The 25,236-nt window shown below is 45.9% G+C and overlaps 1 protein-coding gene across 1 annotated transcript; it reads right to left on the minus strand.

Moving 5' to 3' along the window:
• Nucleotides 1-1,314: 1,314 nt before the first annotated feature.
• FXN (frataxin) lies at nucleotides 1,315-20,915 on the minus strand. Its single transcript, XM_049770984.1, has 5 exons — nucleotides 20,769-20,915; nucleotides 18,363-18,460; nucleotides 16,442-16,562; nucleotides 7,775-7,872; nucleotides 1,315-1,759 (listed from the first exon to the last, which is right to left on the minus strand). The coding sequence occupies exons 1-5, from the start codon at nucleotides 20,913-20,915 to the stop codon at nucleotides 1,609-1,611; spliced, it is 615 nt and encodes a 204-aa protein (XP_049626941.1). The 3' UTR covers nucleotides 1,315-1,608.
• Between the last annotated feature and the right edge of the window lie 4,321 nt (nucleotides 20,916-25,236).

Consider the following 25,236-nt stretch of genomic DNA (forward strand, 5'->3'; position numbering starts at 1 on the left):
GCTTGCAAGGCAAACACCGCTGTGTTATCTCTCCAGGCCCGGGGGGGGGGGGGGGGGTTGAGTATTTAAACCGGGAGGTCAGATTGTATAGGAGGCTATCTTGGTCTAGTGGTTTCTCAACAGAGCTTTGGTCCTCGGTGTTCTGCTGGCTATGTGAGAACCTGCTGCTTGGCTCAGTGGAGTTTGGCCACGTCAAAGGCAAGAACCTTGCTCCTATACTATCTCTCTGGCTTCAATAAATTATTGTTTGAGTTTTGGGGCTACATTTGGTGGTACTCAGGGTTTATTCCTAGCTCTGTATTCAGGGATATTCTAGTAGTACTCAGGGGGCCATATGAAGTTCTGGGGATTAAATCTGGGTTGGCTGCATGCAAGACAAATGCCCTGTGTGCTATTACTCTGCTCCCTTCCCCTATAATTTTGGGCAATTATATATATATATATATATATTTTTTTTTTTTTTTTAAATCAAGGGACCATGAGATGCCAAGGGGAACTAATCCTTTTTATCGGGGTGGGGGATGGAACACATCTGGCAGCTTCAGGGGTTATTCCAGAGGTCATGGGGGCCCATATGGGATGTTGAGAATCAAACCTGGGTTGGCCACATACAAGTCAAATGCCCTACCCTACATGTTTGGCCTCCGGGAACCAAACATGTTGCTAGTGGACAAGCAAATGCTTTAACCTCTGTACTATCTCTCTGGCCCAGTACCAGATTTTTTTTTTTTTTTTTTTTTTGGTTTTTGGGCCACCCTCAGTGGTGCTCAGGAGTTATTCCCGGTTCTACACTCAGAAATTGCTCCTGGCAGGCTCAGGGGACCATATAGGATGCTGGGGACAGAATCTGGGTCCATCTGTCCTGGGTTGGTAGCATGCAAGACAAACCAGCTGTGCTATCACTCTAGCCCCTGGATCAGGGTTCTTTTAATTAACACTAGCATCTAATCAGTTATGAGGCCCTTCACAAAGTACTTGGACCCCCTCAGTCCTATTCCGTCACTATGCCATGCATGAATCTAGGGAGAGAGCTTTTCCACCTCCTTTGGTCTGTGGGAGATATTCTGCATTCTCAGGTATGTGCTGCTGCTGATAAACACTGACCCTTGTATATAAAAAAACAAAAAACAGGCACATATTCAAGTATCTGCATGCATGCACGCACACATATCTATGTTGGAGAAACACCATTTCTCTGAGTCACCCTGAGCACACCACACCCCAGTAGACACAAAGCACAAAGACAATGGCCTTGGTTTTGAGCATTTCAATTGGCACTTTCGATATGAAAGGGCATGAAAATGTTTCTGTGTTTCAGTGGTTTCCCCTCCAAAAAGTTCATCCTGAGACAGAGGGTGAGGTCGGTCCGTTGCTTTTCACTCTGAGGCAAGTCCTTCAGAGAATGAATGGTAAAACCAAGTCACTTCATTTTTCTTCCTTTGCAGTTCTGATGTATGGACATTAGAGAAGGGCTATGTGGAGGGACAAAGGCACGTAATAAACTCCAAACACCTCTATGGGAACAACAATGCTGAACGCAGAGCTGGGAGGGAGGCAATGGCTCTCTGGGCTACTCGGGTGACATTTGTCTTGAGGGCTGAACTGGCATCACTGGTCTTTTCCAGAATAGGTCAAGGAGGACAAGTCTAATTTGGTTTTTAAGACTTCAGTCAGCTCTGAGGCCAGCAACTCATGGAGAGACACTCCATCGTGGGCATACACCCAGTTTTTCCCAGTCCAGTCATAACGCTTGGGCCCACTGGAAGACAAAAGAGAAACGGGAAGTAAGTAAACCAGAGGTTCTGAGGACACTCAGGCGCCAGCCAAAAGTGACTGAGAAATCTTCAGAGGAGAGTTTGGCAATGCACACAATGGAGTCATCCTGGAGCTTTACACTTAACTACAGTTCTGGAATGATTCTAGAGCAATTCTTTCCGCATAAGAACACAGTACAATCTATTGATGGGTCTGTTTATTTTGGGCTATGCCTGAAGATGATCAGGGATTACTACTGGTTCTGCAGTCAGGAATTATGTCTGGTTTACTTGGGTCCAGGGGTTGAACCCAGGTTGGCCAGGCACAAAGTAAGTCCTCTATCCACTGTATTGGGCTCTAACCCAGGGTCTCTGTTTTTACTTTTGGACCACACCCAGTGGTGCTCAGGGCTGACTTCTGAATTTCTGCTCAGGGATCATTCCTGGCAGGCTGGAGGGGACCATATGGGAGGTCTGGGATCAAATACAGGCTGGTCATATGCTATTTCTCTGGTCCCAACAGGGACATTTTAAAATTTGGTGGTTGTAGTTTGGATTTCATGATTTTCCTGCTGATGACTCTGTGGTTTGGATACAGATATATCTCCCTTTCCCTACTACACCACCAATATACTGAGGCCCTTGTGCCCTGTCTTCCATTATTCCCCATCTGCCTCTTCTTTCTTCTCTCCTTCAACTTCTTTCTTTCCCTGTCTTCCTTTCTATACTCTGGGGTCAAAAGTGATCCAGGTTGATCAGTACCTGGATTTCAGTATCTTGCAAACTTATTTCTTCATCTAGTTATTCTATACACCACAAATAAGGGAGTTCATTCTGTGTTTGTTCTTCTTCTGGATCACTTCACTCAACATGATCCATCCAGTTACATCCAAACTCCAGTGACCTGTATTATTTTATTATTATTATTTTTTTTGGTTTCTGGGTCACACCTGCCAGTGTTTAGGGGTTACTTCTGGCTCTGCACTCACAAATTGCTCCTGGCAGGTGCGGGGGACCATATGAGATGCCAGGACTCAAACCACTGTCCGTCCTGGGTTGGCTGTGTGCAAGGTAAATGCCCCACCAATGTGCTATCTCTCGGGCCCCACCTGTATTTTTATCCTGTGCGGCTGTACATTGTCTGGATTTTGAGCCACACCTGGCTGTAATGAGGTGGTTACTTCTGGTTCAGTGCTTGGGGGTCAGACTGGGGTTGCTCAGATATCCTAGTGAATGTTTCTCAATTGCTATGTTATATTGTGTATCTTACATAGTACCTTATTTTCAAATTGTTATTATCTACAGAAGTGTTCTTGTGATTTTATTTAGAGAAGCTTATGAAAAGAAACTTGGATGTTTTAGACCAGGGTCCCTCAATTTACTTGGGGGCCACAGGAGGCAAAGTTGGGGTGAGGCAGGGCCGCATAAGGAATTTCACAAAAAAAAAAAAAAGTCCTCAAACGTCATTATTAACAGGTTTTTTTTTTTTTTTTTTTGGTTTTTGGGCCACACCCTGTGACGCTCAGGGGTTACTCCTGGCTATGCGCTCAGAAGTTGCTCCTGGCTTCTTGGGGGACCATATGGGACGCCGGGGGATTGAACCGCAGTCCGTCCTAGGCTAGCGCAGGCAAGGTAGGCACCTTACCTCCAGCGCCACCGCCCGGCTCCCATTATTAACAGTTTTAATTATTTCTTCTGAACATGAATAGAACATTGAGTGAAGATCATCAACAGTTCTTCTGAACATGGCATCTTTTGCCTATTCCTTGCTGCCAGAGACTTGACAGCATTTCTTCTCACAAATCTGAACCACATTTGGCTTTAGAGAGGAAGCAGTTGAGACCCTCAGTATGGCTTGAAGATGATCATCATTAAGAATAGACTTGTATTTTGACTTATTGAAGTTCAATGTGGAGAATAACTTTTCACACAAATATGTGCTCCCAAAAAGGCACATGGTGCACTTGAACATTCGGGAAAGCTTAGGGAAGCTGGGGGTGCAATTCTCTTAAAAACTGCCCATGCATGTCTGCTTTTCCACTAATCTCCCTGAATTTGGCTTTGAGATCAGAGTTGCATTGCAGGTCAATGAGCTCCATTTGAAGCACAGCAGGGGCATCTTGCACACCAAAGGAAAAGAGGTCCACAAAAATTTGGAAAGTGGCTCTGTGCTTTTTGAAGTCTACAAATCTGTGATCAAATTCCTTCTCTAGGGGCCAGAGATATAGCACAACGGTGTTTGCCCTGCAGGACCTAAGGTGGTTGGTTTGAATCCTGGTGTCCCATATGGTCCCCCGTGCCTGCCAGGAACTATTTCTGAGCAGATAGCCAGGAGTAACCCCTGAGCACAGCTGGGTGTGGCCCAAAAACCAAAAAAAAAAAAAAAAAAAAAAAAAAAAAAATTCCTTCTCTAGCTTAAAAATAGCATCAACATATTTCTCACCACTGAATGGTATGCCTGCATCCACAAGTTCCTTGCATGCTGAAAAATGGCAAAGGTTTGTCTGAGAGAGCTGGAATTTCCATAACACAAGTTTTGTGGAGAATGCTCTCATGTTGTCAGAGGCAGCACTGATAAGCTGCCCCAGGCCTTGTAACATCTTGTTTAGTACATTCAGCTTATGTGTGATGTCAACAAGGAAAGCTAAGTCCATGAGCCATTTGTGATCACTCAACTCCCATCCTTCTCCATGACGGCTTTCACTTCTCTCAACTCAAAAAATCTTTGCAGGACATTTCCCCTGCTGAGCCAACGTACCTCGGTGAAATAGAGCACATCTCCATATTCTGACTCCATTTCCTCTAAAAAAGCACGGAACCTCCTGTGCTTTAAGCCCCTGGATCTGATTTGGTTGACGCATTTCACAACAACAGACATGACATTGTCACATGGCAGGCATTTACTGCAAAGGGCCTGCTGATAGATAATGCAGTGAAGAGCAATGGCCTTCTCTACACCCTCCTCTTCAATTTTTTTTTTGAACAAGTGCCACCAGTCCATTTTTCCTCCCTGTCATCGATGGCACTCCATCGGTTATTATTCCAACAAACCTCTTCCATGGCAAACCTGCATTCTCAATGGCATCACATAGATGCCGAAATATCTCATTAGCGGTGGTCTGGCCATGCATTGGAATTATTGTGAGCAGCTCCTCTGATGATTCAAAATTGCAATCAACACCACGGACATAAATTGTGAGCTGCACAGTGTCTGTTATATCTGTGCTCTCGTCAAGAGCAACTGAGTATGCATCAAAACATTTGGCTTTCTCACACAGTTGATGATAAATGTCACTTGACATGTCAGAAATGTGCTCTGCCACAGTGTTGGCAGAAAGGCTGATTTTGCTAAACTGACCTTTCTTTTCCAGACAGATAAGACTTGCAGCCTGTAACATGCATTTTTTAACAAACTCTCCTGTGAATGGTTTCCCTGCTTTAGCAATCATCTCACTAACCATGTAACTAGATTCGACTGATGCAACATTCTCTTTGGTTGCTTTCTTGAAGAAATCTTGTTGCCTCATTAGACATGCTTTAAGACTGGCAACCCACTTGGCTCTCTCATTCCTTGATATTTTGCACATTACTCAGCATGTTTAGTTGAATAATGGCGTTTCAAGTTGTATTCCTTGTGCACTGCAACTTTCTCTGAGCAAATAAGACGTGTGGGGATGCCCCTGTGCTCAACAAAGAAATACTGCGTCTCTCACTTTTCCTGAAATTGTCTGTGCTTGTCATCAATCTTTCTCTTCACTGCAGGCTTTGATGAAGTTATGATAAAATCTAATTCTGTAATAAACTTCTCTCCCTTAGGCCTCCGGACAGCGGGCAGGAGCAGTGGAAACGACATCTGCGTTAGGCGCAAAGTATTCGCGATTATTCACTTACCAAATATTCGCAATAAAAAATCGCATTAGTAGGAAAAAAATAGCAAAAACTCGCATTAAACATTTGTATACCCTGAACGGAACTGCTTGGGGTATACAAATGTTTAATGCGATATTTTTCTTACTAATGCAATTTTTATTGCAATTATTCGGTAAGTGAATAATCGCGAATACTGTGATATTTGAAGGCCAGTCGCGGGCCACAAAATGTACGGAGGGCTGCAAACGGCCCGCGGGCCGCGAGTTTGAGACCCCTGTTTTAGACTTAATCAATAGTAGTTCTGTAATAATACAAAAAAGATGGAGAATGTGGGTATCCTCTCCCCCAACTTCTTTATCCCACCTGAGTAATCAGAACAGTGCACACCTGGGTGGGTAGAGGAGGATGACTGGGGGAGAAAGGGGATAAGAAGGAGAGTTAGTCAGCAAAGGATTCAGCATCAGCAAAGGTAGTCAGTCAGTAAGGAAGCCTGGAGAAGCAGCTGAAAGGGAGACAGAGGCAGAGAGAGTCATAGAAGGAGCAGAGAAACGGTTGCTTGGAAAAGGCAAGCATAGAAGCCATGTAAGGAGATGTGTATATTAGGTTAGGACCATGAAATAAAGCTGGCTGACTCCTGGAACTTTTTCATCTGACTGCTTTGTGTATTTCTCTGCCTTCAGACCCAATAGGCCATATGGGCTGTGGGAGCTGGGCCTAGCCGAGAAAGGCCTCACCATTCCCACACGTATACTAGGATTCTTTAATTTATATTAAAAAAGTCCAACCTTTTAGGAAGACAACAAAAAACTAGGAATTGAGTTTTCATATGACCAAACAATTCTATTCCTGGGAAGATACTCTCAGGACACAAAAAAAGATGCAGAAAAGACATTTACATTCCTCTGTTCATTGCATTGCTATTACAATAACCCATATATCTATATCTAAACCTAAGTGTACACATACAGAATAAAGCAGCTATGGTGTGATCAGAGTGACAGTTCAGCAGGTAGGGTGTTTGCTTTACATGCATTTGACTTTGATCCTTGGCACCCCTTATGATCCCCCAAGCTGAGCATTGCTGGGTGTGGCTTCATTCTCCCCACTCCCCAAATAAAGAAACTATGGTACATATACACAATGGAACACTACTCAGCCAGAAGAAAAATGGAAGTCATAAAATTTGCTACTATGTGGATAGATTTTGACAGTATCATGCTAAGTAAATTTAGTTAGGGGGAAAGAGATTCAGAATGATCTCTCATATGTGGGATATAACAAAAAAAAATTTTTTTTGATATAACAAAAATTTGTGGGGGAATATCAAATGACCACAGGCCATAGAAATGAAGCACAGGAGAACTGGTCTTTACTGGGATGGGAGTGGAGGTGTAAATTAGGAAAGGGAACACTAGGACTATGGAGGAGGGACAACACTGGGGACAGGAAAGGGGGGGGACCCTGGTGTTGGTGTTTAAACTTTGTGCCCCTAAAACACAATCAAGAATATTTATGTAACTTAGTAATTCACAGTAATTTAAAAAAAAATTTTGTGGGGAAAAATAATGTTCCTCAGGGCCATAGGGCAAACAGCCCAGAGCTGTGGAGGGAGTTCAAAGTAGCTGTTGGCTGAGATACACAAACCTGCAGAGGTCAAATTTTTACTTGCTCTGAAGTTCAAGTACAACTGGTTCAGATGTTGCAATATCCAAAGTGACATTTCAAAGGCAGGGCTGCCAGACTGGGAGTTCAATGGGCTGGAAATATGCTTAATATGCTGGAGTCCATCTTTCAATCTCGGGGAGGGGGGGCTGTCTTCTGAGCACTAAGTCATAAGTAGCTCCTGAGATTTGCTGGGCATGTTCCCAAAGCCAAATAAATAAATAAATAGAATAAAAAAAATAAAAGCCAGGGCAATGATTTATGGAGAAATAAAAGTTGTTCACTTTAGATCTTGTTAACATCCTATTATCTACAGGGAGCAACTGCATGATGAGCAGAGAAGTGACCACGCCAGAGGAAGCTTCACACTATAGAGGAGACATGTAAACAACAGCAGTGACACTGACCTATCAGAGCGTCACTTGTTAAACAGATCACGGTGTTATGCTTCTGACAAGCTGAAGGGCTGGCTTTGACTCAGAACATACCTGGTTGGCGAAGACAACCAAATTTGTTTGTTTGGGGTCTGCTTGTTGATCACGTAGGTTCCCAGATCGCCTCCTAGTTTAACGGTTAATACACCACTCTGGGGGGTGGGGGTGGGGGAGTCAGGAGGGAGAGAAAACAAGACAGTTATGGCTTTATCATCATTGCTTCATGGTTCCTTATTCCTCTACCATAGGTGGTGCTTGGGGGCTGCTCTTGGTGGTGGTCAGGGTTCCATGAGGTGCTGGGGAAGGAACAAAAGGCTCCAGCAATCCTTTAAACCTCATCAATATGAGCCAATACTTTGGTTTGTGTTAGTCCATACCCAGCTGTGCTCAGGGTGCCAGTGTCAGGAATTGAACCAACATTAGCCATCAGCAAGGCAAGTGCCTTGCATGCCTTATTAATGCTTTAGCATAATAGTCTTTTTAAATTTTTATCTATCTATCTATCTATCTATCTATCTATCTATCTATCTATCTATCTATCTATCTATCTATCTATCTATCTATTTTTGGTTTTGGGGTCATACCCAGTGATGCTCAGGGGTTTCTCCTGGCTATGCGCTCAGAAATCGCTCCTGGCTTGGGGGACCATATGGGACACTGGGGGATCAAACAGCAGTCTGTCCTAGGTCAGCCTTACAGCTGCACCACCACTCTAGCCCCATATTTATTTATTCATTTATTTATTTTGATTTTTGGGTCATATCTGGCAGTGCTCAGGGGCTGGCTCACTCCAGCCTTTACTTTTTATTATATTTGAGAGCCCTGGTATACTTCCCTGAGTCAAAGTATGAAAGTACACATCTCGGGGCCGAAGACAGCACAGCAGTAGGGCATTTACCTTGCACGCAGCCGACCCGAAACAGATGGTGGTTCGAATCCTTGCTTCCTATATGATCCCCTGTGCCTGGCAGGAGTGGTTTCTGACCAGAGTCATGAGTAACCCATATGGTACCCCATGCCTGCCAGAAAAAAACCCTAAGTGCTACCATGTGTGACCCAAAAACAAAAACAAAACAAAAACAAAACAAAAAAAAGGAAGTACACATCTCAAGAGGTGAGATGCAGGCAGCATGGGTGTGCCATGGGGTACCATATACACTGGCTGGCAACATACATGTGTGCAGTACTGACACATGGGCCCAGGGAGAACATGTGTGCATCTCCTTTGCTCCAAGATGGCTTATGAAGGGGCCAGAAAGTTAGCATAGCAGTAAGGCGTTTGCCTTGCACATGGCTGACCTGGGATGGAACCAGGTTGTTTCCTGACATTTCGTATGGTCCCCTGAGCCTATCAGGGGCAATTTCTGAGTGCAGAACCAGGAGTAACCCCTGAGTGCCGGGTGTGAATCACCATTTAATTAATTCACCTGTGTAGGACACCAGTGAGGTTTAATTTAAATTTAATTTTTCAGTTTTAGTTTAATTTTTTTTTATACTGAGGGTCCTTGTTTGTTTGTTTGTTTTTGGGACACACCCAGTGACACTCAGGGATTACTGTGGCTCTGCACTCAGAAATCATTCCTGGCAAAATGGGGGACCATATGGGACGCCGGAGATTGAACCTGGGTCCGTCCTGGGACAGCCACATGCAAGGCAAATGCCCTACTGCTGTGCTGACGCTTCAGTCCCATACTGAGATATTTTTTTGGGGGGTGGGAAGGGGTTGTTCTTTGAATCATATCAGCAGGGTTCAGGACTAACTCCTGACTGCACTCAAGGATCACTCCTGGCAGTGCTCAGGCAAGGATCACTGTGGTGTTGGAGAGTGAAACGCAGTTGGCTACATGTGAAATAAACGCCTTCACCTCATACTGTCACAGTGGTCCCAGATTCTTTTTGAAATTCAAAGTATGTGTAGAGAAATTATAGAGACACTGGAACGTGGGCGTGAGTAAATAAAAGAAAATCTGAACAGAAATATAAACTATGATGGCTCAGCACACACTTAAGTTAGCTCGTTAGGGGCCAGAGAGATAGGACAGCGGTAGGGCATTTGCCTTGTAAGCAGCTGACTCATGGGATGAGTATAGGTGGACCAGCTATAGCACAGGGACTAGGCTGGGGGCCCCAGTTCCATGTCCTGGAGAGCACCAGGGGCCTCAGGACAATGCACTGCCCTGGCTGGCCCTCCATTTGAGAAGGAATAGAGCACCACACTTCAGAGGGAGAAAGACCAGATGGCAGCAGAAACTGTTGGAATACCATATTCACTCTTGCCAATTCAACAGCTTTTTCTTTACTTTCGGTTTTGGGTTTACATTTGATGATATCAAGTTAATCCTGGCCTTGCACACAGGAATCACTTCTGGCAGGCTCAGGGGACCATAGAGGATGCTGGGAATTAAACATTGGTAGGCTGCATGCAAAGCCTTACACCCTGTACTATAATCCTAACCCCTAAAACTTTTTTTTTCTGTGTTTTTAAGCCACAGCTCATTGTGCTCAGAAGTGACTCTGGGCCCTGTGTGTGGAGGCTACTTGAGAAAGTACTGAGACAGAACTGGGGATGGAACTCAGGTCTATAACAAGATTACTTCAGCATATAATGCAGGTGCTCAGACCCGAGTTTTCTCTCAGGCCCCAACCCAAAAAACTCAGAGGAATTCAAGGGGAAATGCTGTCCATTCCTGAAGAATCTGTCATCAGAGACTCAAAAGGATCCATTCAGTTGCGCAGACCTCAAGCTTTTCCTCCAACTGGGGCCTTCCCACTTCCACCCATTCTTGCATGGCTGCTCTCTTCCCAGCTCCACAATCTCTGGGCCGGTACCACTGCTTACACAGCTGGGACTGCCATGTCTGTCCCCAATGCTCTCCTGAATCTTCCCTGCATCTGAGCTAGCTGACCAACGGTTCTCTTCTTTCTACTCTTTGAGGCACCTAAGCACAGATTCATGTTTTCATCCCAGCAGCCCCATTCATTAGTGAAAAATTATGCTTGGTGCCAAACACAGGGCAGAACCACCTTAAAAAAACGAAGGAATAAAGCCTGGCTGCTGGTGAGTCACTAGCTAGTCATAGCAAGAGCCAAAGTTAAGGAATTAGTAGTGGAAGGCAGAACCACAACTCTCACCCACACCCCACCTTCCTGTCAGAGCCTTGCAAGAGACCAGATTCTCCCGAGGGAGCTGAGTAAAGGAGGCAAACAACCAGCACCTTGTGTGGTTCATCAGGAGTTCTGAATGGTTGCGGAATCGTCTGCAAGCAGACCAGATGATAAGGATCTTTTGTTATTAGTTATTCCGCATGGGGCGACCACTGTCTGCTTTGGGCATGTGAGAGGGGAGGAAGGCGGGAGAGAAACACTCAGCAGCTGCTAAGACCTGGACTCTTGCCAACCCGGACAGGGGCTGGTTAATGTGGCCCACCCTCAACGAGCAGAAATATCAGGACCCTTGTCAACAGCTACTCTGTCAAAGAGACATGTGGGGAAATATGTGGCCTCAGGATTTTTTTTTTTTTTTTGGTTTTTGGGCCACACCCGGTAACGCTCAGGGGTTACTCCTGGCTATGCGCTCAGAAGTCGCTCCTGGCTTGGGGGACCATATGGGACGCCGGGGGATGGAACCGCGGTCCGTCTCCTAGGCTAGCGCAGGTAAGGCAGGCACCTTATCTCCAGCGCCACCGCCCGGCCCCAAGGCCTCAGGATTTTGTGTCTAAGTGGCTTCCCACACTCTGAAACTAGACACCGGCCTAGTAGGTTGTTTGTCTTGCATGCAGCCAGGTTGGATCTCTGGCATCCCATATGATCCTCCCAGCATTGCCAGATGTAACCCAAAAGGGAAAGTAGGGAGAGAGGGACCCAATGCTCCCGAAATTCCTCTCCTGACACTGCACCACGGATTCAAGGCAAACAACCTACCAGCTGTACAATCTCTATAGCCCTGTTTTCAATTTTTTAAATAGTTGTTTTTGGGTCATACCCTGAGGTGCTCAGGGATCACTCCTAGCGTAGCTCAGGGCACCATATGTGATGCCAGGAATTGAACCTATTTCAGCTTCTGCAAGGCAAGTGCCTACTTACTGTACTATGATTTATGGCCCCATATTTTCACTATTTTACAGTGAGGTTTGACTTCAGGACTTTGCTGCCTGCTCCATCTGGGGAGTCCCTTCTCTGGCTAAGGTGCCTCTATCAATATCCCTTTAAAAAAGTCATTTTAAGACAAGTGTCTGCCATAGAGGGAGGCTAAGGTGGGAGGAGAACCATAAATTGGTGGCTGAAATGAACACTAGTAAAGTGTTGGAACATTGTATGACTGAAACTCAACTATCAATATATGTGTGTGTGTATGGTGTTTTTTTTTTTTTTTTTTTTTTTGCCTCTGAGCCACACCCAGTGGCACTGAGGGCTACTCCTGGCTCTGCGCTCAGAAATCACTCCTGGCAGGCTTGGTGGACCATATGGGATGCCAGGAACCGAACCTGGGTCTGTCCCTGGTCGTCAGTGTGCAGGGCAAATGCCTTGCTACTGTGCTATTGCTCTGGCCCCCAACTATCAACAATTTTTTAACTCTGTATCTCATGGTGATTCAATTAAAAAAAATCACTTTAGTAGCAGGAACAATAGTAAGTACAGTGGGTAAGGCACTTGCCTTGCAAGCAGGAGATCTGGTTCCAACCCCAGTGTCCCACATGGGTTCACAAACTTGCCATGAATAATTCTTTTTTATTTTAATTATTTATTATAATTTTTTATTTTAATAATTTATTTAAGCACCGTGGTCACAAAATTGTTCATGACTGAGTTTGTCTTAGAATGTACATCACTATTCACCAGTGCACTTTTCCTGCCACAATGTCCCCAGTTTCCCTCCCACCCAATCCCCTTTCGCCTGCCTTTGGGGCAGATATTCTGCTTCTCTCTTTCTCTCTCTTTTCACTTTTTCCCCCTTTTTGACACTGTGGTTTGCATTATTGTTAATGAAGGGGTATCATGAATATCATCTTACCCCTTGCAGCACCCAGTTGTTTTTCCAGAGTGATCAGTTCCAACTACCATTGTCACAGTGGACACTTCTCTACTTTAACTGCACCCACACACAGCTCTTTGTGGCACCCTTCCTACCATGGACTGCCTCCTGGCCCAAATCTCTATTGTCTCTGGACATTATTACCATACTACCTTTTATTTTTCTCCTATCCCCCAAATTTGATTATTCTCATTGTTTCTTTTGTTGTTGTTTGTTTCGTTTTGGGGCCTCACCCAGTGATGCTCAGTGGTTACTCCTGGCTCTGCGCTCAGAAATCGCTCCTGGCTTGGGCGACCATATGCAATGTGAGGGATCGAACCCAGGTCCATCCTGGGTCAGCTGTGTACAAGGCAAACGCCCTACCACTGTGCTATTGCTCTGGCCCCTGATTATTCTCACTGTTGATCCCTTTCCCTCTGACTCATTTCATTCATAATAATAATATCTATAACCATCATGTATAAGCAAATTTCATGCCTTCATTTTTCTTAACAGCTGCATAATATTCCATTGAGATGTACAAGTTTCTTTAGCCATTCATCTGTTCTTGGACATTTGGGTTGTTTTCAGATTCTGGCTATTGTAAATAGTGCTGCGATGAACATAGGACATGAAACTAAATTTAGAAAATTCTAAAGACTCTACCAAAAGCTTCTAGAAACAATAGATTTTTTTTTCGGGCCACACCCATTTGATGCTCAGGGGTTACTCCTGGCTAAGTGCTCAGAAATTGACCCTGGCTTGGGGGGACCATATGAGATGCCAGGGGATTGAACTGTGGTCCACCCTTGGCTTGCGCTTGCAAGGCAGAGACACCTTACCTCTAGCGCCACCTCACCGGCCCCGAAACAATAGATTTGTATAGTAATGTGTCAGGCTACAAAATTATTATGCAAGAAATCCATGGCTTTTCTATGTACGAATAATGAAAGAGAAGAAAGAGACATTAATAAAATCTTTCACAAATTGTACCTTGAAAAATCAAATACCTTGGAGTCAACTAAAAAGGTGAAAGATTTATACAAGGAAAACTACCAAAGAAAAAAATAAATAAAAATAAATAAACTAATTAAAAAAAGGAAAACTACCAAACACTCCTTCAGAAATAAAAGAGGATACAAGGAAATGGAGCTATGAATAATTCTTGAGAGAAGAGCCAGGAGTAAGCCAGCTATGGCCCCAACTCCCTCCCTTCCGTAAATACATTAAAACATCACTTTATCCTGCTTAATGACATAATTCAATCCAGAATACACACTGACGACAATCTCTGGTGTTAAATGATGAACTACGTCAAGAGGATAAACTTCTGTGCTGTCAGGTGCTCATCTCCTTAAACGGAGGAGAGGGCTCACAGAAGCCAAAGACGAGCCCCCTGGCTCACGTCTGCCCCCTTGTGGCCGATTGGCACAAAGCAGCATTCCCAAGGTTTTAGGGCCCAGGGGTCTTTTCATTTGGCCAAAAGAGAGGTCTCCCTCCAGCTGCCTATTGGAATTACCTGGAAAGTGATTTTTTAAAAAGTTCTCAGCACAGGGGATAGCTCTGAAGTACATGGCACCTGTGACTCTCAAGTCTTTCAAGACTTTCAAGCAAGAGGCTGCAAGTCTGATTCTGTCAAATGTGCTGATCTAGTCTTGGGGACTGTCCTGAGTGGGATCCCCATGGACACATGTGCGTCAGCCCTGCAGCAAGATATTCAAGCACCATACCAAGGAGACCCTTACTCATCACAGCAGCACCAAAGGGAAGGGGAAACCTAATAAACAAAAACCAAATAAAGTCTGTTCAAAACACAGGGTAAATTCAAATGCTGGAGATGGAGCAATGATACAATAGCAGGATATGTACCTTGCACTCAACTGACCTGGGTTCAATTCCCAGCATCCTATATGGTCTTCTGGGCCTGCCAGGAGTGACTCCTGAGCATAGAGCTAGGAAGAACCCCTGAGCATGCAGGGTGTACAAAAACCAAAAAGTGGGGGCCAGAGAGATAGTATGGAGGTAAGGTGTTTGCCTTTCATGCAGGTCATTGGTTCGAATCCTGGTATCCCATATGGTCCCCCGAGCCTGCCAGGAGCGATTTCTGAGTGTAGAGCTAGGAGTAACCTCTGAGTGCTGGTGGGTGTGGCCCCAAAACAAACAAAAAACCCAACAAAAACAAAAACCAAAAAGTCCTCCAATGGGGTCGGAGAGATAGCAGGGAGGTAAGGTGTTTGTCTTGCATGCAGAAGGTTGGTGGTTTGAATCCCAGCATCCCATATGGTCCACCGAGCCTGCCAAGAGCGATTTCTAAGTGTAGAGCCAGGAGTAATCCCTGAGTGATGCTGGGTGTGACCCAAAAACCAAAAAAAAAAAAAAGGGCCCGGAGAGATAGCACAGCGGTGTTTGCCTTGCAAGCAGCCGATCCAGGACCTAAGGTGGTTGGTTCGAATCCCTGTGTCCCAAATGGTCCCCGTGCCTGCCAGGAGCTATTTCTGAGCAGACAGCCAAGAGTAACCCCTGAGCACCGCCGAGTGTGGCCCAAAAACCAAAAACAAAAACAAAAAAAATTGGCCAGAGAGATAGCACAGTGGCATTTGCCTTGCAAGCAGCTGACCCAGGACCTAAGGTGGTTGGTTCCAATCCCTGTGTCCCAAATGGTCCCCCATACCTGCCAGGAGCTATTTCTTAGCAGACAGCCAGGAGTAACCCCTGTGCACTACTGGGTGTGGCCCCAAAACAAACAAACAAAATGTCCCCCAATGCCCTACTAAGGTCACCAACCAGGTTGACTAAATAAAATCTCCTGCATAAGATTCCCTTTTTGTGGCTGGAGAAATAGTACAGTGAGAAGGAAACTTGCTTTGCTATGGCTGATCAGGACTCAATCCCTGGCATCCCATATAGTCTGCCTGAGCACACCCAGGAGTGACTCTTTTTTTTTGTTTTGTTTTGTTCTGGGCACACCCAGTGATGCTCAGGAGTTATTTCTGGCTATGCACTCAGAAATCGCTCCTGGCTTGTGGGGACCATATGGAATGCTGGGGATAGAACCCAGGTCTGTTCTGGGTCAGCCATGTGCAAGGTCAATGCCCTATTACTGTGCTGTTATTCTGGCCACCAGGAGTGATGCTTGAAGCACAGCCAGGAGTATCCCATGATCCTTGCCAGGTGTGGTCTCAAATCTCTTATCCAGCTACTCCCCAAAAAAGAAAGTAAAGATTAAAAAAAAATTCTGCCTTTTTTTTAGGCCATACCTGGTGGTGTTTAAGGGCTGCTCTTGATTCAATGCTTAATGGGTCACTCCTTGTGGGGTTCGGGGACCCATATGGTGCTGGGGCTTCCCACATGTGAAGCACACAGAGCTGCTGCTGAACTCTCTCCCAAATTCTAGAGGGGAATTCTATTATTTGCTTTGTTTCTTTGGTTTGTGTGTGTGTTTGTGGGGTGTGTGTGTGTGTGTGTTTGTGGTGTGTGTGTGTGTGTGTTTGTGGTGTGTGTGTGTGTGTGTGTGTGTGACATCTGGCAGTGCTTAGGTCTTATTCCTGGTTCTGCTCATGGGACCATGTGGGGTGCTGCAGATCAACTCCAGGTTGGCCACATGTAAGGCAAGTCCCTCATCCTCTATACTAGCTTCTGGCTCCAAATTCCTGTTTCTAGTAAGTTAAAATTCTTAGGAAGTAGAAAAATGAAAACAAGCAAAGACTTACCCCAAAAGAAACATCATAGTCTTTGGAGGTGTAAGGTTTATCTGAAAGATCTTCAAAAAACTCTGCTAGGGAGTCAAGAGTCTTCTCTGCCAGTCTTTCGTACGTGGTCTCATCCAGAGAGCTGTGACACAGAAACACCGAAGACCATTACCAGTGGTACCACATCAGGCAAGTTCACTGACATATATATGTATTTTTGGTTTGGGGGCCACACCCTAAGACACACAGGCTATGCACTCAGAAAATGCTCCTGGCTTGGGGGACCATATGGGATGCCAGGGGATCAAACAGTGGTCTGTCCTAGGTCAGCGCGTGCAAGGTAAATGCCCTATCACTTGCACCACCGCTCCGGCCCCCCAGTGACATATTTGTTTTGTTTTGTTTTGGGTCACATCCAGCAGCGCTCAGGGGTTACTCTTGGCTCTCTGCTCAGAAATCGCTTCTGGAAGGCTCGGGGGACCATATGGGATGCCGAAATTCTAACCACCAACCTTCTGCATGCAAGGCAAGCATCCTGCCTCCATGCTATTTCTCTGGCCCTCCACTGACATATTTTTAAGGTAATGTTTGAAATGGAAGGAAAATATCTAACATGTATAGAGTCTCAGAGAATTCACAGGGAGAAATTAAAATTGCCTCTCATCCCTGAGATAACTACTACTAGAATTTCTTCTGTAGCTTTCCAATCTTTCTAGAATTTTTTGTTTGATTTTGTTTTGTTTTGGGGCCATACTTGGTGGTGCTCAGGAGTTACTCCTGGCTCTGCACTCACAAATTACAGGTGAAATTTGTGGGACCATATGGGATGCTGGAGATCAAAGCCAGGTCAGCTGCATGCAAGGCAAACACCCTATCCATTGTACTACTGCTCTGGCCCAAGAATTTTCTATTCTTTAAAATAACAATGGATGGACCCGGAGAAATAGCACAGCCGCATTTGCCTTGCAAGCAACCAATCCTGGACCAAAGGTGATTGGTTCGAATCCCGGTGTCCCATATCGTCCCCCGGGCCTGCCAGGAGCTATTACTGAGCAGATAGCCAGGAGTAATCCCTGAGTACTGCCGGGTGTGGCCCAAAAACCAAAAAAAAAACAAAAAAAAAAAAAAACAAAAAAAAAAAACCCCAAAACCAGAAACAAAACACACACACAAAAAACAAACAAACAAACAATGGTGATGGATGTGGTGTTTGCATTTACGTGCATCCAAAACTTTCTTTTTCTTTCTTGAGCCATATCCAGTGATACTGAGGGTTTACTCCTGGCTCTACATAGGCTCAGGTATCACCCCTGGAGGGGCTTGAGGAACCATATGGGATGCTGGGGATGGAACCAAGGTCAGCTGCATATAAAGCAAGTACCTTACCCACTGTACTATTGCTTCAGCCCAGATAAGTGCTGCCTTTAAAAACTTCTATAATTATATGGCAACAGAAAGCAGACGGGGAAGGGAGGAACAAAGAAGGAATCAATGTACATGGGGTTTCTCTTTGGAGAAGTGAAACAGCCCTGAGATTTAGTGGTAAAAGCTGCACAACCTTGCAAACATTCTAAAGCACATCAAAAAGACAGGGCAGAAAACAAAAAGAACTCCATGTGACGACCACACTGGAAGCTCTTGAGCCAGGAAGGGTCATGGAACCACAACTGAACTGAGTCGATGTGCATGTCATGTGTCTAAGCTGGACCTGTCCTAGCTCCTGACACAGCACAGAGATTAACAACTAATCTCTGAAAACAACTGCAACATCCAACAGGAGGTAAAATGAATTATAGTACAATTTTAACTCTTAAGGCTATTTCATGAAAAATAATGGATAAAGAGTGTGTATATGTGTGCAAACATAATGTACTGAAGGGTGGTGATGTGTGTGTGTGTGTGTGGGAGAACAGGAGTCAATGTGAGGATGTTTGTACCTCACCTTGGGCCACCAGAAGTTCCTGCCGACCTGAGATTCACCAAACACATGCTCTGCTTTTTGACATTCAGAATCTGGTCAAGGCAATGGAGATTCAAATTCTAAAAGAAACGAAGAATATTATTCTTTTCAGTATATTACAGTCCATTAAAGTACCACTTTTTCATTAAAAAAGGCCATGATAAGGGGCTGAGAGTGACAGCAGAGTGGGTGTAGGGCATTTGCCTTGCATGCAGACAAGTTTAATTTCCAGCATCCCATTTGGTCCCCTGACCCTGCCAGGAGTGTTTTCTGAGCACAGAGCCAGGAAGTAAACCCAGAGAACTGCTGGGTGTGGCCCCAAAACAAAAACAAAAAAAAGTAAGTAACCCTGCTGTTTTTCAGGAGTATTTCTCAGGCATTTTCTATACCTCTTTTATTCATTATCATCTTCATCACTATTCTTTTTGTTTGAGGGGCCACAAAAGGTTCTCAGATCTGTGCTTGGAGATCACACCTAGCAGGGGATGGAGTGATTCAGGGATCAAAGTGAACTCTCCCACACTTACTTTATCAATGTTCTACCAAGGAGGGAATGGGGTGATGGGCCTGCTAATTTTTCCAGAGAAGCTGCAATTCACACCTAGGTCCCAACTTTGATCCTCAGCATCCAACCCTCTAGTGTCTACAAACATGGTGTGAACCAAAGAATGCATGCCAATGGGAAGTTTAAGCCTCAAGTCCAAATTCTGGAGCTCTGTCTGTTTGGGTTGGACTTCACCCGCTCCAGTCATCATCCACAAAATAACCTGCCACAAGGCCTCAAGCTGCCCACTCTGGATCTGTATTCCCAGAATGTACCACATAACTCTTTACTGGGGGGCTTCATGGTATCCCAGTTGGGTTCTAGGGACCATATGAGGTACTGAGTCAGCTGAGTGCAAGGCAAGAGCTTACCCATTGTTCTATTGCTCTGGCCCGCTAGCTACCATGTCGCTCTCAGGCCAGTATAGAGACTCTAGTGAAGCTGCTAGGCCATCCTCCTGCGAATTTGCTCTCATTCTCAGTTACCTGAATTCCTTCTATGTGGACTTCTTCCTTCCAAGTTGGAAAGTAACTGGCACTAACGAGCTAAAGCATTTTATATATATGTGAACCCAATTTATTCCTCCCCCCAGCTCTACAAAATGGGTGCCACTCCTTATCTCCTCTTCACAGAGAAGGCAGCCAAACTTTTCACCTCCCTGCTCCTCCCTCTCTCATTCCCACACCGCTGATCCACACAGCCCTGCAGAATAGAAAAAGGAGAATTTGACGGGGTGCTTTTCATTAGATCAAGATCTAATTGCTGGGCCAATAATTGTATCACTGCCACTTGCCTCCTGACAGGAAGCATTTCCTTTATAAATGCCTCAGTTTGAAAAAACAAAAACAAAAAACCCCAAACACACATGCACTGCACTAATAAAGCACTAACACTACACAACACACACATAGGCATAACACATTACATCCAGACACACTACTTCATTATAGTTACACTTTTCTTTTTGTTTGTTTGTTGTTTATTCGTTTTGGGGGCACACCCAGGGGTGTTAAGGGGTTACTAGGCTCTAAGAAATCGCTCCTGGCAGGGTGGGTGGGGGTAAATGGGATAATGAGTATGGAATCCGGGTTCCTGCTGGGTGGGCCGCATGCAGTGCAAGGCTATGCAAAAGCCCTACCGTTGTGCATCACTCCAGGCCTCTCTTTTTGCTTCTTGGGACCACTTCCCGGGGTGGTCGGGACCTAGCCCAGGTTGGGCTTAATTACGCGGCTCACCGAGGACTCAGCTTCGGGTCCCCAGGCTATGACTCTGAAACTCCTGCATGCAAAGCGTTCCTTTTGGACTCTCTTCCTAGTGCAGTCTATACTCTGGTGTTTTGTTTTTTGGGTCACACCCGGCAGCGCTCTGGGGTTCCTCCTGGCTCTACGCTCAGAAATCGCTCTTGGCAGGCTCAGGGGACCAGATGGGATGCCGGGATTCGAACCACCGTCCTTCTGCATGCGAGGCAAACGCCTTACCTCCATGCTATCTCTCCGGCCCCACAGTCTACACTCTGAACAAACCATATTAATCTAATAGACGCGCATCAAAGACAGAAAAGCACCTGCTCTGGGCCACTGACTGCTTGCACCGAATTCTCAAACAAGTGAAGCGCGCAGCTCAAGGACAACGCCTGGGCCGCCGCTGTCCGAGACCCAGGCCCCCACCCGCCAGGGTCGAGGCGGCCGGACTGGGCCCGCAAGGCCGGGCCTGGGCTCCTTGGCAGGCCCGGGAAGGGGCCCGGCCCGGCCCCTCGGTGCTTCCGGCCTGCGCCGGCGCCGCCGCCCGCCCCGCGCAGCGCCTCCGGCGGTTCCCCAGCGTCCCCGCAGCCGCCGGCTACTCACCGCGCGGCTCCCGGAGCGCAGGCCTCGGCGGTCGCAGAGCCGCGTCCCGTCCGCCGGCCGCGGGGCTCGGGCGCGGGCCTGGGCAGAGCCGGGTGGCGCCGAGCGGGGCAGCAGGCCGAAGGCGGCGCGGCGACCCAGGCTCCACATGCTGCCGGCAATGCCCGCCCGTCCGCCCGCCCGCCTGCAGCGGCGACCCCTGGTGGCCACTGGCTGCTCCTGCACCCGCTCAGGTCCCCCTGCTGGCTGGCGGGCGGGCGGGCGGGCTGCTCAGGTCCAGCCGGGGAAGAATTTCCCAGCAGGCCTCTCTCCAGGCGTGGACCACAGCCTGCTTTGTTGCTTTGTTGGCCTTGTTGGTTTCTTTCTGGTGTCTGGGCCACACCCGGCGGCGCTCAGGGGTTCCTCCTGGCTCTCAGCTCAGAGCTCGCTCCTGGCAGGCTCAGCGACCCTATGGGATGCCGGGATTCGAACCACCGTCTTCTGCATGCAAGGCAAACGCCCCACCTCCATGCCCTCTCTCCGGCTCCTGCCTTTTCTTTTTCTAAAGCGCCAAGCGAGGGCGATCGTGAAAGCAGCTTTTACGTCCAGGAAGTGGCAGGTTGCAAGCCAAAGTTGCCCATTGTCCTGAGCTGCGCGGGTTCCAGGAAAGGCTGTGGCCGTGACGAATGCCGGGTTGAAACCCGACGCCTCCCACTCCGGCGCTGTGTCGCTCCTGGGCCTGTCGGTTAACCCTGCTGGTTCCGCTGTAAGATGGGCTTCATGAAAGTTTTTACTTGTATGAATAAAATGAGTTGTAAAGTCTTGCTGGACAGCCGCTGGATCAGTAAACATTAAGAAACATTAAGAGTGGGGCCCGGAGAGATAGCACAGCGGCGTTTGCCTTGCAAGCAGCCGATCCAGGACCAAAGGTGGTTGGTTCGAATCCTTGTGTCCCATATGGTCCCCCGTGCCTGCCAGGAGCTATTTCTGAGCAGACAGCCAGGAGTGACCCCTGAGCACCGCCGGGTGTGCCCCCCCCCCAAAAAAAGAAACATTAAGAAAGCTCTGGGATTGGAGCAGGTGCTTTGCAGGGTAGGTGGCTTGGGTTAGTGCAAGGCACCAGATAGTTCCTGGAGCACTGCAAGGACTGACCCTCGAGCACCACTGAGTGTGCCCCCCCATTAAAATGTTCCAAATTGGGATATTACAAAAAGAACACAAATGGAAAATCTCTTTTACATGATACATATGCTTTAGGAAATGTCAAATGTGCATATCAGTCTGTAAATTTTTTGGTGAAGGTCTTGGGCAGAGGAATACAGTTTCCAGAGTTATTCAACTTCTTTTGTTTCTTTGTGAACAGAGGCAGTAAGGGGATTATATAAACAGTTTGGACACTGAGAGTTGTCCAAGAGGAACACAAAAGAAAGGGTGGCATATAATATTGTATAGTTAGAGGGAGGAGCAATCCAGGAAGTCTTCATGGAAGAAGTGGGGTCTACACAGTGCCTAGAAAAACAGGGGGTGGGACTGGAGAGATAGCGTGAGGTAAGGCGGCGTTTACCTTGCATGCAGAAGGACAGTGGTTCGAATCCCGGCATCCCATATGGTTCCCCAGCCTGCCAGGAGCGATTTCTGAGCAGAGAGCCAGGGGTAACCCTTGAGCGCTGCTGGGTGTCACCCAAAAACCAAAAACCAAACCAAAACAAACAAACAAACAAAAAACAGGATAGAGGAAGTGAGATCTGACTGGCTAACAGAGAGGTGATCCACAGCATCCTCTTGGATAAGGGACATTCTTATTTTTTAATTTAAATTTTATTTTAGGCACTATAGATGACTATATATATTATATATATTTTGGGCCACACCCAGTGATGTTCAGGGGTTACTCCTTGCTATGTGTTCAGAAATCGCTCCTGGCTTGGCATGCTGAAGATCGAACCAGGTCCATCCTGGACCTGCCGCATGCAAGGCAAATGCCTGAATTGTTTTTGTTTTGGGGCCACACCCAGTGGTGTTCAGGGGTTACTCCTGGCTCTGTGTTCAGAAATTGCTCCTGGTTGGGTGGAGAGATAGCACAGCAGTAGGGCGTTTGCCTTGCACATGCCGACCCGGCATGAACCTGGGTTTGATTCCCTGCATCCCAACAACTAAAAAGAGGTCAATTAGATCTCTAATACTGTGGTGACTATTATATTTTAATACTTGTCCTAATTGAGATTTGGGATTTTTATTTTATTTTATTTTATTTTTGTTTGGGGGTCACACTGGCAGCACTCAGGGGTTACTCCTGGCTCTATGCTCAGAAATTGCCCCTAGCAGGTTCGGGGGACCATATGGGATGCCAGGATTCAAACCACCGACCTTCTGCATGCAAGGTAAACGCCTTACAGCTGTGCTATCTCTCTGGCCCCTAGATTTGTTTTATTTTAGGGCTATACCTGTAATGATCAAGGCTCACCCACTCCTGGTTTATTGTTTAGAAATTATTCCTGACAGTGCTTGGGTGATCATATGGGGTGTTGAAGATTGAACTTGGGTTGGATATATGCAGGGCAAGAACTGTACTAAATTTTCAACTCCAGTAGTTATTGGGAGAAGAAAAGAAAGGTTTGTATTACTGACATCTCATAGGTAGTGCTGAGGGTTTTATTAGATGGCCCATGGTCCACAGACCTGACTCCATGAGACAGACATCCAGTTCAGAATTCATGGTGCCATGGCTGAGTTGCCCTCATAGAAACCACCTCAGATGATCCAATGTAGAAGCAAAGAAAAGATTTTGGGGAAAAAAAATGAAAAGAAAAGAGTGTGGGCATGCCCCAGATCCTGGACATGATACACTTACAGTAATTTTTATTATATATGATGGGTGGGGCCACACCCAGCAGTGCTCAGGATTGCACTCAGGGATCACTCCTGGCGATTCTTGGGGGACCATGTATGGTGGCAGGAATAGAACCAAGTTAAATGTATGCAGGCAAGTGTCTTAACCACTAGACTATGTCTCTGGCCTCAACTGTCCATTATATCTGGAGAGTCACATCCTGTCACTATGCTTGTCTCTCATTGTTGTTTCCTAGTTTTCCATCTATTTGGGAGATTGGATTTTCTTTGTTTTTGTGATATTTTTATTTTATACAGGTAGTATTGCTTTACAAGAATGTAGATATATGTTTTATGGGTACAGTGTTACTGCAGCCTACACACCAACATCCCAAAGTCTCTCCAGCACACTCCCAAGACACTTCCTTTCCACTCTGCCAACCACCCCTGGAAATGTTCAGATCTGTGTCCAGAGACTGGGGCTTGATTTTTATGAGCGATTGTCTCCTTCCTTGCTTTGTTTTGTGCTGTGCCACCTGTGAGTCAGCTCATCCAATAATTACCTTTGTTCTTCTGATTGAGCATGAATCCCCACTCTCCAGTTCCAGGCCACATTGTAGCTAAAATAAAGATTCTATCATACAACTATTTATAAGAGAAACTTATTCCACTTATAAATACTGGGGGCTGATATTTATTATTTTTCTATTCTGTCAACTCATCTGTTGCTGGATACTTGGGTTGTTTCCAGACCTCAGCTACTGTGAATGATCACAGCAGTGAACAGAGGTATGCAAATATCTTTTCAAATTGGTGCTTTTGTATTCTTTGGGTAAATACCTGAAAGCGGGATTCCTGGATCACATGAAAACTCTATTTTCACTATTTTTTTTTAAGAAATCACTACACTGTTTTCCATAGGCATTGAACCTATGGAAATATTATATTCTCATCAATAGGGGAGAAGATTTCCCCCTTCTCTCTTCATGTGCCTGCCTGCATCTGCACTTGCATCTGGCCTTGTGTGTACGTGCATGTTGGCAGTGCTCAGAGCTTCCTCTCAGGAATCATTCTCTGCCCCTCCCCTCTTGGTCTCTCTCTCACTTTCTTTATTATTATTATTATTATTATTATTATTATTATTATTATTATTATTATTTTGGTTTTTGAGTCATACCCGGCAGCGCTCAGGGGCTACTCCTGGCTCTATGCTCAGAAATCTCCCCCAGCAGGCTTGGAGGACCATATGGGATGCCGGGATTCGAACCACAGTCCTTATGCATGCAAGGCAAACACCTTACCACTGTGCTATCTCTCCGGTCCTTCTCTCTCACTTTCAAGCAGAAGCTCCATTGTTATATCTTTTTCTTTTGCCATACCAAGCAGTACTTAGGAGTTACTCCTGGCTCTGCACAGAGGAATTACTCCAGGGGTTGTTCAGAGGAACATAAGGGATGCTGGGGATCAAACCTGGGTTTGGCCTTATGCAAGACAAATGCCCTCCCTACTGAGCTCTTGTTCTAGTCTCAGTTTCTTTTTTATTTTTTTAATTAAATCACTGTGAGATAGATCTACAAAGTTATTCACAATTGAGTTTCAGACATATACATACAGTCAGTACAATACCCATTGCTTCAACAGTGTACATTTCCCATCACCATTG

The sequence above is a fragment of the Suncus etruscus genome, chromosome 3 (assembly GCF_024139225.1).
Source record: "Suncus etruscus isolate mSunEtr1 chromosome 3, mSunEtr1.pri.cur, whole genome shotgun sequence".
Lineage (NCBI taxonomy): Eukaryota > Metazoa > Chordata > Mammalia > Eulipotyphla > Soricidae > Suncus > Suncus etruscus.